Source organism: Cervus canadensis, chromosome 32 (genome assembly GCF_019320065.1).
Source record: "Cervus canadensis isolate Bull #8, Minnesota chromosome 32, ASM1932006v1, whole genome shotgun sequence".
NCBI classification, from domain to species: Eukaryota; Metazoa; Chordata; class Mammalia; order Artiodactyla; family Cervidae; genus Cervus; species Cervus canadensis.
Genome location: NC_057417.1, coordinates 15,787,789 through 15,802,020, shown reverse-complemented (window position 1 = coordinate 15,802,020; position 14,232 = coordinate 15,787,789). Strand labels below are relative to the sequence as shown.

Here is a 14,232-nt window from a genome sequence, read left to right as displayed (position 1 = left end):
GATTGAGGGCAAGAAGAGAAGTTGAGATGGCTAGATAGCATTACCGACTCAACGGACATGAGTTTGAGCAAACTCCAGGAGACAGTGAAGGACACAGAAGCCTGGCGTGCTGCAATTCACAGGGTCGCAAAGAGTCGGACACGACTTAGCGACTGAACAACAACAAAGTGCTTTCTGATTCTGAAAGAAGGCTGAGGCTCTCCCACTGTATCACGTGTCCCAGCATTTCTACCCCCTTTCACTGTAACACACTGCCACCTGGCCACTCAGCACTCGGCAGCGCTTGGAAGACTATGGACTTCACTCAATGATGCTGTTTTTCTACACAGACACCTTCCCAAAGTGTCTGGTAGTCAAGCTACTGAGAAAGTACACAAGTCCTGGAGTCAAACCATGCCTAGGTCCAAATTTCATCTCTTCCTTTGCCTCTTAGGGTGATTGAATAAGCTAGGAAGATCCCTCGAGCCTTGATTCTTCTCATCTATAAACAGGAATAAAAGCCTTTTCCATAGGACTATGGTGAAGTTGACACGTGATAATGTATGTAAGATGATAAGCCTGGTGGCTGGCATTTTGTTGTTGCTCAGTCGTGTCCATCTCCTTGTGACCCCATGGACTGCAGCACGGAAGGCTTCTCTGCCCTTCATCATCTCCTGGAGCTTGCTCAAACTTATGCCCATTGAGTCGGTGATGCCATCCAACCATCTTGTTCTCTGTTGTCCCCTTCTCCTTCTGCCTTCAATCTTTACCGGCATCAAAGTCGGCTCTTCACATCAGGTAGTCAAAGTACTGGAGCTTCAGCTTCAGCATCAGTCCTTTCAATGAATATTCAGGACTGATTTCCTTTAGGATGGACTGGCTGGATCTCCCTGCAGTCCAAGGGACTCTCAAGAGTCTTCTCCAACACCACAGTTCAAAAGCATCAATTCTTAGGCGCTCAGCCTTCTTTATCGTCCAACTTTCGCATCCATATGTGACTGTTGGAAAAACCATAGCTTTGACTATACAGACCTTTGTTGGCAAAGTAATGTCTCTGCTTTTCAATATGCTGTCTAGGTTGGTCATAGCTTTTCTTCCAAGGAGCAAGTGTCTTTTAATTTCATGGCTGCAGTTACCATCTGCAGCGATTTTGGAGCCCAGGAAAATAAAATCTGGCATTTAGCAAGTGTTTAATAAAAGGCATCATCATCATTGTTACTGATATTCATATTATTATAATAAACAAGATGGTTTCAACTTGTTTCTAGACCACAAAGATATTTTCATCTAGTCAGACTAAGATGAGCGCGAGGAAGGAAGAGGGACATTCCAAAGACAATTAAGTCATTGGGCGAAAAAAGAACCCCAAATTCCTCACTCCCAAAGACTTCCTAAGCAGAATTTACAGTTTTCATCACAATGTTTTTCTCCATTCACAAATCTTTCTCAGCAGCTTCTAAAAATAGACAGATAGGTGACTCAAAGCCAGGATGCCAGTTTGAGCCCAGATGCCTCCACATTTAATAGTCAATGCTCATCTTCCAAACTTCCACTGAAATTACCAAAGAAATATAAAAATAAGAGAACATCTGTATCTTTGCTGGAAATCAAGAAGGGTGCTATCCACAAAGCAGGAACTTCCAGGAAGTTCCACAAATTAAAGTACCAGTAAAAGAGCATGGAACAGTCTTTGGCAAACTTCATCCACCTTTGTGGATTTTGCTAAATCTGGATGTTATTATCAACTTAATGTTTTCATTTAATTGTCTCTTTTTTAAATAATAAATTCACTTTAAAAGGACACTCTATATCCCTTCCTTGTAAAGAAAATAAATATCGTTGGTTAAGCAGAAAATATGTATCTGTGAAAAATTAAACATATGCAAATCAAAGTTACTCATACGTATGCCTGATTCACTTTGCTGTATAGCTGAAAATGGCATAACATTGTCAAGCAATGATACTCTAATAAAAAGTGAAAAAAAAACAACCAAGTAGACAGTATTGCTTACCAAAGGCTCTGAGACTAACGCCAGCCCCCCTACTTTGTTAAAATGGGAGCTCAGCAAACAGCAAGGGTTAAAGTGCATTTAGGCTACATCAGGGCCCTCTGAGACTATCTCTGCAGTAAACTCAAGAACTGAGAAGGATAGCTTTATCCAGTTACGGTTCTATACGGCCAACACCTCAACCATGCACTACCTAATCCATTTGGGGTAGAAAGTATTTTGGAAGATATACATTAAAGGGGATTGACCAGCTGTGATCAGTCAATGGGAACCTCACAGGACCCTACGAGCAACCCTGGATTGGACCACCAGAGATAGGATGAGGGTCACCAATCTCGATCCATATTCAGGAGGTGCAGGACACACCAGCACCTGGGGCACTAGTCAGAGCAGGCGTCCCCCCACCCCTCACACTGGCTGTGGCCAGGACGCTGTCACTATGGCCTCTGGATATGGACAGTGAACCCATCAGAAAAGAGGAACAGGGGTCCCTTCCAGCTTTGAGACGCACAAACCCAGCGGGCAGGAGACGGCCCACCATCAGGCAGCAGGGCAGCTGTCTCAGGCCATGGCCCTCCCCCCAGTATCTACAGGACCAGGACCCCAGACCTGACAAAGAACAATTTCAAAAATACAAACGACTTCTTTGTCCCTTCATCTGGATATGATAGATTAGAACAGGATACTCAGGTTCCTTGGGCTTCCCTGGTAGCTCAGACGGTAAAGAATCTGCCTGAGATGCCAGAGAACTAGGTTCAATCCCTGGGTCAGGAAGATCCCCTGGAGAGGAACACAGCAACCCACTCCAGAGTTCTTGCCTAGAGAATGCCATGGACAGAGGAGCCTGGAGGGTTACAGTCCACGGGGTCGCAGAGTGTCGGACACAACTGAGCGACTAACTCATACACACACACTCACACTTCTATGTTCATCCTTCCATATGGAGGGCACGGGAAGAAACTCACTCACATAAAGAGAAACAATGAGGAATCCAATTTCCAAGAAATAGAACCAGTGTCAAAAGAAACAAACTTCCAAAAAATATCTAACTCATATTTTCCGTGAGTTCCAAGAAGTGACTGCATCTATGATGCAGGAACAATTTGAACTTAGGAAAAACTACTTTCAGAAAAAAAATATATAATTACTAAGTTTTAAAATCCACTGGAGACAGTGAACACTAGGATGGATAATCCAGTAAACAATTAGGGCATTAGAGGACAAACTTGAGAACTTTTCCTGGCAGTTGGCTTGATATTTATTATGCTAATTAGATTTGAATGGAATGTTTTATATACCACTAAGAAAAAAAATGCATATTACCAAAATTAACATACAACATGAAAGAAGGGAATATTGCAACCTATATTTCAGCAAAGACAGTATTATCCCTCTTATATAAAAACTTCTAAATTAGTAAGAAAATGATAGGCAAAACACAGTACATAGTCACTTATGAAAACAAAATAAAGGCAATATACAAATGAAAGCATTCAACATAATTAGTAACAAATATATGTAAATAATAAATATTTATATTATAAAAGTATATATAAAATATATATCACATTATGCATGTATATTATCTAAATATGTATATATAATTAGTAACAAAATATGTATAGCTTCTGCATCATCTTTCAAATTTATAATACCAGATGTTGACAAGCGTGGGTGAAACAAAAAGTCTCACACAGCACTAGTGAGATTGTAAATTGATTGAAAAAAATGATAGAACAATATGGTAAATACTTTAATAACGCATATATCCTCAAAGCTATTGATTTCAGGCTTAAGAATTTATTAGGAAATAATTAAGGCAAGGGCTTCCCAGGTGTTCAGTGGTAAAGAATCTGCCTGCTATTGCAGGAGACACAGGTTTGATCCTTGCATCCGGAGAAGGAAATGGCAACCCATTCCAGTATTCTTGCCTGGAAAATCCCACGGACAGTCCATGGGGTCACAAGAGTCAGACACGACTTAGCGACTGAGATATTTAAAGCAAAGATTTCACTATAAGTATGTTTACGGTAGGATTATTTATATAGGTAAACATTGCACATCTTACAATAATATTATTATGTAAATTGAGTCATAGCCATAAGAATGGACTATGTGAGGCTATTAAAAAGATGTTGCCCAAGATTACAAATAGTAAATATAATCTTTCTATTGAAATGTACACAGAACAATTAGCAACATTGACCATACACTAAGCTAAACTGAAGAAAAAAGAATGGCAAGGAAAACATGAAAAATGCATAGGCCACATTCTCTGGCTATAAAGCATGAAAACTGTCACTGAACATTAGTAATAAAAAGGTAAATAAAAAGTTAAGACTAGAGGCTATAAAACATGACTAAGGAAAAGCATGTTAGAAAGAAAATTAAAAATACAACTGCAGACTTCTAGTAAGCCACAAAAGCTCAAATGCAATGTATCAAAACAGAAATTTCTGTTCCCGCCAATGCTTGCTTGTTATTTTTAAAGAGCAGAGTAAGTTAAGAGAGAAAAAAATAAATTAGCCAAATATTCAACTGAAATTCAAAGACAACCACAAAACAAACCTACGGGAAAGAAGAAAACAGAAACACAGAACTGATATACAAATCCCAGACTCTTTGAAGAAAGAAAAAAACAACAACAACAACAGTGAAACAGATAAACTTCTGAAAAAACAAGGGGAAAGAAAGAACATGGTATAAAGACACAAAATTAGAGACAAAGGAGGGGGTTTGACAACAGACACAGAAATGGCATCAGAGCAGCGGATGGGGGCCCAGGGCTGGTGCATCACATCTGGACTCCTTCCTTGCTGTTTCTGCCAGGCGGCCTTAAATGAGAACCACAGAAGAGCAGGGAGCGCTCGGCCCCTTCCAGAGGGGCACATTGAGCCTCACAGAGGGAATGGGACACACCCTAGATCACACAGGGTTAACAGAATTCCTGGGTCGGGACTTCCCCGGTGGTCTGGTGGTTTAGAATCCACCGTGCAATGCAGGGGGCGTGGGCTCAATCCCCAGTCGGGGATTGAGGCAACAAAGCCCCTGCACCCCAACTACAGAGTCCGTGCGCCACAGTGAAAGATCCCTCATGACGCAACTAAGACCCGATGCAGTCAGATAAATAAATATTTTTTAAAATATATCTTTTTAAAAAAAAAAATTCTTGGGTCAAGAACCCAAATTTCTAGCATCTGGTATATTTCAAAGTAAGATAGCATCATAGATGTCTTGGCCCTCAATCTGAAGAGGATTTTTATCTACAGCATCTGAAGAGGGCTTTTATTTTTGCAGAAGTTCCCTTCCTACTATTATTTCATCAACTTTGCAACTATCCCAAGAGATAGATGGAGGCGGTTGCTGTAATTACTCCTGATGAATGGAATCAGACCTGCTAAGAAGCCTGTGGTGCAGGCGGCGGAGTCTGAGGTCACAAGGCATCTCACTGGTCAGAAGAGCCAAGCTTCCAGTCTGCCTTCTAGGCCTCCACCACACCAGGGGGTAGAATGGGATGTGTAGGTGCTCAGATGCTGGCATCACAGAGGCCCAGACCTGATCTCCAGCACTGTCACTCATGTCTGTGTGCGCCGCACCCGCTGATCAACCACTCTGATCCAGGGAACAATGTTCCACCCAGCAGTGCTGGGAGAAGTAAAGGCTGACGGAAGTGTAAATGCAGTCATATTTGGACTTACTCCTGGTAGCCTGTCCCTTATCAGCAAGCCATTCTGTCTTCTCTGCACTCTGCTGTTTGCTTCAGGGGGGAAGACATGGCAGGCGCTGGCCCAGGAAGAAGGATGTGGCCCTTGTGGGAGACAGCCCTGCCCTTGGGGGCCTGGAGAACCACAGGAAGGAGACAGGGGAGGATGGGGTGAAAGCAGAGGGCTTGGGGCCGCTGCCTCCAGAGCCCTGGGCAGAGACCTTCACAAGGGCCACAGCATAGCAGCAGCTGCAGGGGGAAAGACAGAGGGATCCGAGATGGAGCTCCTGGATCTGCACGCAGGAGACTCAGAAGTGAGAGGTCATGGAAGTGCTGAGCAGGGTGGGGCCTGGCAGGGGCCCACGCCGTGTGACGAACAGGACAGGCACTGCGAAGGGACCTCACAATCAGAGGCAACAGCTGAGGACCTGGGACTCCAACACAAAGCCAGAAGGATGCCCCCACAGCTGGGGGGCTTGGGGGAGAACAGTCCTGCCTCTCTGGGCGCTGGTTCAGGGACCAGGCAGGGTTGATCACTCTGCGGCAATGAAGCCCAGGAGCCACTATGTGCAGTGAAGGGTCCCTTCTCCTCGGCCACCAAGAGGTCACAAAACCGCATAAGAAAATCTAGGTCCATTATAGAAAATAAAGCAGCTATATTTTTTCCTCACATCTGACTAACGCTGTATCAATGCATGATTTCAGGACACCTGGGAAGAGATCAGCCCAGAGCCTGGCACTAGAAAGAGTCAATAAGAGGCAGCTATTGTTATCATAATTATTATTATTATGTTCTCTCCTGTCTCATTTATACCCTCAGGGATCATGCATTCTTTCTGTTTAACCTCTTTACACTTGATCTAAAGAGGAACAAGCAATCTGAGTAGCAATGCTGAGAGCCTGCAAAGTCACATCATCCGGATGAAGGCAAAAGGATGATGGTGTGACCTTTTAATGTCACGCCTGAGCATTTTCTAACTAGTTATCTCCTTCCTCTTGGTTCTATTATTTATTATTCACAATCCAGTAAGATACAGATGGTCTCCCAAGTCTGCAAAGACAGATGTCAACTTTTAGAAATCCGAGGTGAGATTTTGTTCTTCAGTCTGGTGGATACGATAACCTCCAAAATTGTGATTTTACTGCCCTGTCTAATAGCAGCCAGTTTTACATCTAACTTAGCCAAGTTATTTCAGCGTTCCTTTGTCTGAAAGTGTAAGTGAAAGTGTTAGTTGCTCAGCTGTGTCCAACTCTTTGTGATCCCATGGAATACAGCCCACCAGGCTCCTCTGCCCGTGGAAGTCTCCAGGCAAGAATACTGGGTAGCCATTCCCTTCTCCAGGGGATTTTCCTGGTCCAGAGATCAAACCCATTCTTTACCATCTGAGCCACCAGGGACGCCCAACAAAATTTCCTCAAACCTATGGAACCAGGCATTCATCTTCCCACCTTCCTCACTCATGAGCTAAGGAAAACTTTAACAAATGTCATTATCTTTTTTTATGAGAATTATGTCTTTTAACTTTTGTGATTGGGCTTTAGCACACTTCTGTTTAAAATTTAAAAAAACTTTTATTGGCGTATAGTTAATTTATAATGTATTAGTTTCTGCTGAACAACAAGGTGAATTAATTATACATATACCTATATCCACTCATTTTTAGATTCTTTTTCCATATAGGTCATTACAGAACACTCAGTAGACTTCCTTGTGCTATACAGTAGGTTCTTATTATTAATAGTTATCTATTTTATATGTAGAATGTGCATGCCTGCTCTTTCATGTCTGACTTTGTGACCCCATGGACTGTAGCCAACCAGGCTCCTCTGTCCATGGGATTTTCCAGGCAAGAATACTGGATTTTCCAGGCAAGAATACTGGAGTGGGTTGCCATTTTCTTCTCTAGGGTATCTTCCTGACCCAGATATCAAATCCACGTCTCCGGCACTGGCAAGGAGATTCTTTACCAGTGAGTCACCTGGGAAGCCCCATTTTATATACAGTAGTGTGTCTATATCCATCCTAGTCTCCCAATTTATCGCTTCTATCCTCCCCCCCACCCCCAGTAACCATAAGTTTCTTTGCTGCTTCTGTAACTCTGTTTCTGTTTTGTAGATAAGTTCCCCCAAAAAGGGTACAAGTGAACTTATCAGCACACTTTTTCTAAGGTCTCAGCTTCTGCATTCTTTCACGTCTCTCACCATGTTATCACTGATTAGTTATTTGTGTAATTTCTTCTTCAAGGTTTCTCATCCTTTTCCAGAAGCTAAGTTCCATGAGGGCATGTCTGTCTTATACTTGATGCATTTCTAACAACTAGGATGGAGTGAGCACAAACAAATATCTGAATAAAAGCCTATAATAAACGTGGAGGAGAGACAAGGAAGTTGTAAGGTGGACAATGGAAAGGATGTGAGGTCCCTTGTGAGGTCCCGATGATCCATTCTCTTTCTTGCTAAACCGGTTTGATTCTGACTGTCTTTCACTTATAACTGAAAAAGTTCAGAGCAAGGACCATTCAGAAATAGACAATTTCTCTTAAAGAGACAGGAGCACCCCCCCCACTCCTGCCAAATAACTACTTCTCCCATAGTTCTAGTGACAAGGTGGACCATCTCTTCTGACTCCTCTGCTCAGATAACTGGGAAAGAAACAGTCACCAAAGAGGACCTATCCAGCCTCTTCGCTGGGAATACTGGGCAAAGATTTTGTTGTTGTTAGAAGCAAACATGCCAGAACAAGGGAGATACTGCAGCTGACTGTGAAAGTAACCAGGGCTTCCCAGGTGGCGCTGGTGGTAAAGAACCCACCCGACAATGCAGGAGATGTAACAGATGCGGGTTCGATCCCTGGGTCAGGAAGATCCCCTGGAGGAGGGCATGACAACCCACTCCAGTATTCTTGCCTGGAGAATCCCCATGGACAGAGGAACCTGGCAGGTCCACGAGGTCACAAAGAGCTGGATACAACTGAAGCAACTTAGCATGCGTGACAGTAAGCCCCCAGCACTGTAGCCAGGCTTGGTAAGCAGTCCCGATGAAGAGGCATCTTCTTAAGGAGTCGAAATCTAACAGTGAATTAAGCATACCTTTTAAGTAAAGTGTGAGAGCCATTTTAGTGTCCATGGGCCTCTCAAGTCATACAGTTGTGTAAAGTGGGACAGATGTAAAACAATAGGGACTATTGAGGACCGCAGCAAATGGGCTTCCCTGCTTGCTCCATTAGTAAAGAATCTGCCTGCAATGTAGGAGACCTGGGTTCAATCTCTGGGCCAAGAAGATCCTGTGGAATAGGAAATGGCAACCCACTCCAGTGTTCTTGCCTGAAACATCTATCTCACAGACAGAGGAGCCTGGTGGGCTACAGTCCATGGGGTTACAAGGGCTGGACACGACTTAGCCGACTAGACCACCAGCACCACCACATCCTGTCAAAAGTACTCAACTGTTCTTATTTGTTACCCTGTAGGCCCAAACTTTTATGGGAAATTTCCTGAGTTTGAAAATACTGACAACTAATTCTTCTTTCTTCTTCTTCTTATTTTTTTTTTTTGCATGGAAAAGTCTAGGAAAGTGAAGTCAGTCAGTCGTGTCCGACTCTCTGTGACCCCATGGACTGTAGTCTACCAGGTTTCTCCGTCCATGGAATTTTTGCATGAGGACCAAATTAAATGTTATCTATGTGGCAGAGCCAATCTACCAGCTTTCACTTGTGATTCTGCTTTAATGTTTAGGACCAAAAGGAGAAACATTTAGGAGAAAAAGGGAACCATTCTTGATCTCATGTTTCGATGGATCAAGCTGTACTGTTGCTCTCAAAGTGAAAGTTTCCTTACCAGCCATCAACACCAGCTTTCTGTAGTTCAGAAATCCCAAACGACAAAGATCCCATGAAGTCATTCCTGCTGGTCAGGTCCCAGTCCCAAATCTCTACAGACAGTCTCCTGTCTTTGTCCGACTCTTTCAGCTGGCTGCAAGAAGGAAAAAAAAGTCAGTGATTATAGTGATTTCTCAAGCAGATGAAATGTACAAGAGGACAAAGCCCAAAGGTAGGAATGTTTAAAGATTACAAGCTGTTCCAAGAAACAGATTCAGTTTTCATCCCTGGCAAGGTCCCCAGGGAGGCAGAGCTTTTCTGTTTTACAGCCTGTGGTTAAACAGGAAGAGGACCCAGGCCAGCTCTGACCAAGCAGTTCTAACCGCTTGGCACTGTCTTATGTCCAGGATCCACGATGTTTAGGAAATCCTATTGATACAGTCACTCTAAGAACTATGTATGCCAGTCAGGTAATCATGTGAGTGTTTCCACACATACAGGTTGATGACGAGGTTGAGGAAATGTATGAAGGAAAGAGCCTTGCTGGGGCCAGTCTAGGGATAATTGTTCTAGGGCATGTCCTTGATGGAGGCTGAGATGAGCCCCCAGTTTTGCTCTGAGAGGGGAAGGGGGAAACGGGGCACCGCAAGAAGTCATGCTTTTGGCCCATGATCCCTGAAGTTGGAGGGCTTCCCTGGTGGCTCAGAAAGTAAAGAATCTACCTGCAATGCAGGAAGCCTGGGTTCTGTCCCTGGGTCAGGAAGATCCCCTGGAGAAGAGAATGGCTACCCACTCCAGTATTCTTACCTGGGGAGTTCCATGGACAGAGGAACCTGGCGGGATACAGTCCATGGGGGTCACAAAGAGCTGGACACGACTGAGCGACTAACACCTTCACTTTTCCCTGGAGATGGACTGTCACTGAATCCCATCCTACCCTGTTCTTGCTGTGGGACACTGGCCTGTTCTTTAACCTCTTTAAGCTGCATTGGTAAAATGGGGATGAAGTGACCAGTGAAGCCAGATCACTTACTACAGTGCTTGCTATACACAACACATGCTCAGTAACTATCGGCTGATGTATCTCATAATTGTTAGCTCAGATGCACCAAAAAGTGATGCCATGTTCTTGGAGCACTAGCCAGGGAAGACCCTGCATGGCAGCTAGCAGAGACCTCCCGGCAGGTGGCTGGCAGCTGGCCTAGCATCATCCACACACACAGCCCTAAGCAGGTCATCCCCACACCCTATGGGTTGCATTCTATGTTTGCTGAGACCCAGAGCAACTCCCACAATTTGGCTTCGCCTAGCAACACATCACAGTATTTTCCACTCCCCCACATCAGAGACATTCTCAATACTGTATATAAAAAAAAGTTCCAATTTTTACTTGGCTTGCAATGCAAAACTGCAGGTGGAGAGGAAGGAAAGAAGGAAAAAAGGAAGAGAGGAAGGGAGAAAGGGAGGGAGAGAAGGAGGCAGGGAAGGATGGAAGGAAAGACAGGCTGGTAGAGGACCTTCCCAACCTCAGGTGGCCCACAACCCAACCTTGCCACCCAGGCTAGGATGCAATAATCTTAACTTACAATCTAAATGTCTCGTTCCACTCAGGGTTGAGGGAGCACTTGATGGTCTTGGTCTTCTGCTTGCTCTCACTCTTGGGGTCAGGAATCAGTTTCAGTTTCACATAAGGATCTGACAAGCCATTAGGATCCATAGGTACAAGGTTTTTAGCATCTCTTACTAAAAACAGAAAGAAAACAAACAAACCAGTTTTAGCATTAATAACCATAAAGAAAGCTGAGTGCTGAAGAATTGATGCTTTTGAACTGTGATGTTGGAGAAGACTCTTGAGAGTCCCTTGGACTGCAAGAAGATGCAACCAGTCCATCCTAAAGGAGATCAGTTCTGGGCGTTCTTTGGAAGAACTGATGTTGAAGCTGAAACTCCAATACTTTGGCCACCTGATGCGAAGAGCTGACTCATTTGAAAAGACCCTGATGCTGGGAAAGATTGAGGGCAGGAGAAGAAGGGGACGACAGAGTATGAGATGGTTGGATGGCATCACTGACTCAATGGACATGGGTTTGGGTGGACTCCAGCAGTTGGTGATGGACAGGGAGGCCTGGCGTGCTGCGGTTCATGGGGTCACAGAGAGTTGGACATGACTGAGTGACTGAATTGAACTAAATACCTGCTTGCATGAATATATCAAATTTTGTTTATCCATTCATCAGTTGATCAACTTTTGACTATTGTAAAAGGTGCTGCTATACACAGAGTATACACAGAGTATATGTGTATACTCTGACATAAAAATTTACATATTCTATGATTTCATTTATATGAAACATCCAGAACAGGTAAATCCAAAGAGACAGCAGACTAGCAGCTGCCAGGAGCTGGTGGTAGGTGGGATGGGGAGTTACTACCTAATGGTTATAGGGTTTCCTTTACAGGTGACAAAATTCCTTGGAACTAGATACAAACGATGGTTGCCCAAAATTGTTAATGTAGTAAATGCCACTAAACTACACACTTAAAAATGGTTAATGGTGCACGTTATCTGAATTCAAAAAGAAAAACAGACAACTGATGTGAACATACAGTACTGCACAGGGAACTCTGCTTAATGCACCACGGTGACCTAAATAAGAGGGAAATCCAAGAGGGAGGGGTCTATGTATATGTATAGCTGATTTATTCTGCTATGCAGTAGAAGCTAATGCAATATTATAAAGCAACTACACTCCAATTGAAGGTAATTAATAAAAAAGTAAAAGCTATTAATAAAAGAGAAAGAATTGCCCTCCAAACCAAAATGCACCTATTATCCAGGCAGCACCCATTAACTAGCACCTAGACAGCCCAGGGAGAAAGGGCTGGAAAAATAGCAGCATTACAGCTAGGCTCCACCTGAAACCAAGAACACCCTGGGTAGAGGAGGTTTAGCAGGGAAAGGAAGAAGAAGGTCAACAGTCTGGGATGCAACTGAGAATAGGAAGGATGAGGTAGCATAAGACATCAGTCTGGAGAAACGGGAAGAAGTTAATTAGGAGTCAGTTCAAACACCAGTAACACAGATGGCCAAGGGGAGGAGATAAGAAAATGAGGTCTAGATCTTGAGGATACTGTGCCAACCATCTCACTTATGATAGGAAATCCCAAGGTAATATATTGATATTAGCAGACTGAATCAAACTATCTGCTAAAAGGCTAATAAACAGTGACTTCTACCCAGAATGCAAAGATGGCTCAACCTCAGTAATCTACTATTAAAATATTCATCACAATTATAGGTCAAAGGAGAAAACCATAGGATCATTGCAATTAGCTAGAAATAACAGGAAATCTCCACAGAACAAAGGACATCTGAAATAATAGCACCAAAGTTAATGGTAAATGCAATCTCACTGAAGTCAGGAATATGACAAAGATACCCATTACCACCACCATCATTCAATACAAGTGTTTCATAAGTGCAACAAGTTAACAGAAAAGGAAAGAATAAAGCATCCCCTTCACTCCCTGAAACCTCTGCTTCCACCTCATCACAGTCACTCCTTTCCTGGTGCTCATCATCCAGAAGTTACACTACTTTCTTAAACTCAACTTCATGTACCCCACAATCTATGCTACTTCCCCTTTTCCAGTTCATTAACTAACTCTAGTACCCCACTGCTACAAATCTTTCATCACCAATCAATCTATTGAGCCCAATACATTTTCTCTTTCTCCTCATTCCCTCTTGTCTTTATTCCATTCACCCCCAGCTTAAAGTTTTGGGGGCATTATATTCACTCCCCAAAATTACTCTCAACTCCCTTGCTCCTCTTTCCTTTCATTTTATCTGACAACTAACCACTGCCTGGGATGGAGTGGTGGGGGGCTGACTTGCCTAAGATCATATAGCTAGTGAAGGGTTGAGACTGAATAAAGGGAATGAAGAAAGGGCTGAGTGGACTGTCAGAGGAGTGACAGGGACCCCAGGAGGCAAGCTATAACTTATTCTTCACTGACACCATTCTGTAGTCTAGCACGTGGCCCCTTCTTCTACTTATCCACAGGCTGAATTCCTACTCCATGTCATCTTGCAAGTTGTATCTCATTTTTGTACCAAAAGTAAGAATTTTTCCTCTTTGATTCAGTTAAGTTCAATAAGCAGGTCCCTAATGTGTTTGGCATTCTGCTAAGTACCGGGGACAGGGGTGCCAACATAACATGTTGATTTTGTCTTCAATATCTTATGTTGACACCCTGTCCCCAGTACCTAGCAGAATAAAACCAAGTTATTCAAAGGAATTTTGGGATCACAAAGAGTCGAACGTGAACTGGCAACTGAACAACAACAACAAATTCAAAGTAGAGTTGATTTCTAAGGACACAGTAGCCAGGTCATACAGTATAGTGGATACAGGGCTGTAAGAATCCAGTGTCTGCATCTTGCCTAGCAGTTATTTCACATTTTTGAACCTCAAATTCTTGATCAGTGAAATGGAAAGAATATACCTAGTTTGGTTGTTAAAAGGGTGCAATTAGATAAAGAATATACACTATTAGCACAGAAACTGGCTCCAAGGGAATAGTCAATAAATGCTAGCTATATATTGCTTCCACTTTCATATTATTGCTATTTCATTGTTATTACAATTAATATTCAGTGCCCTCTTTTACTACATTGGTTTATTTTTATTATGAAGACTTAATCATTTCCAAATTTTTTC

At 43.0% G+C, this 14,232-nt stretch overlaps 1 protein-coding gene across 2 annotated transcripts in view; it reads right to left on the bottom strand.

Annotated features, from left to right (window-relative positions):
- The window catches only part of PRKCB (protein kinase C beta), a 359,602-nt gene that overhangs the window by 100,973 nt on the left and 244,397 nt on the right, over nucleotides 1-14,232 (bottom strand). For both annotated transcript variants that reach the window (XM_043455595.1, XM_043455596.1), the window contains exons 6-7: nucleotides 11,095-11,251; nucleotides 9,528-9,662 (exon numbers count right to left, since the gene is read on the bottom strand). In XM_043455595.1, coding sequence (XP_043311530.1) covers nucleotides 9,528-9,662; nucleotides 11,095-11,251 — 292 coding nt within the window. The remainder of the gene's footprint in view (nucleotides 1-9,527; nucleotides 9,663-11,094; nucleotides 11,252-14,232) is intronic.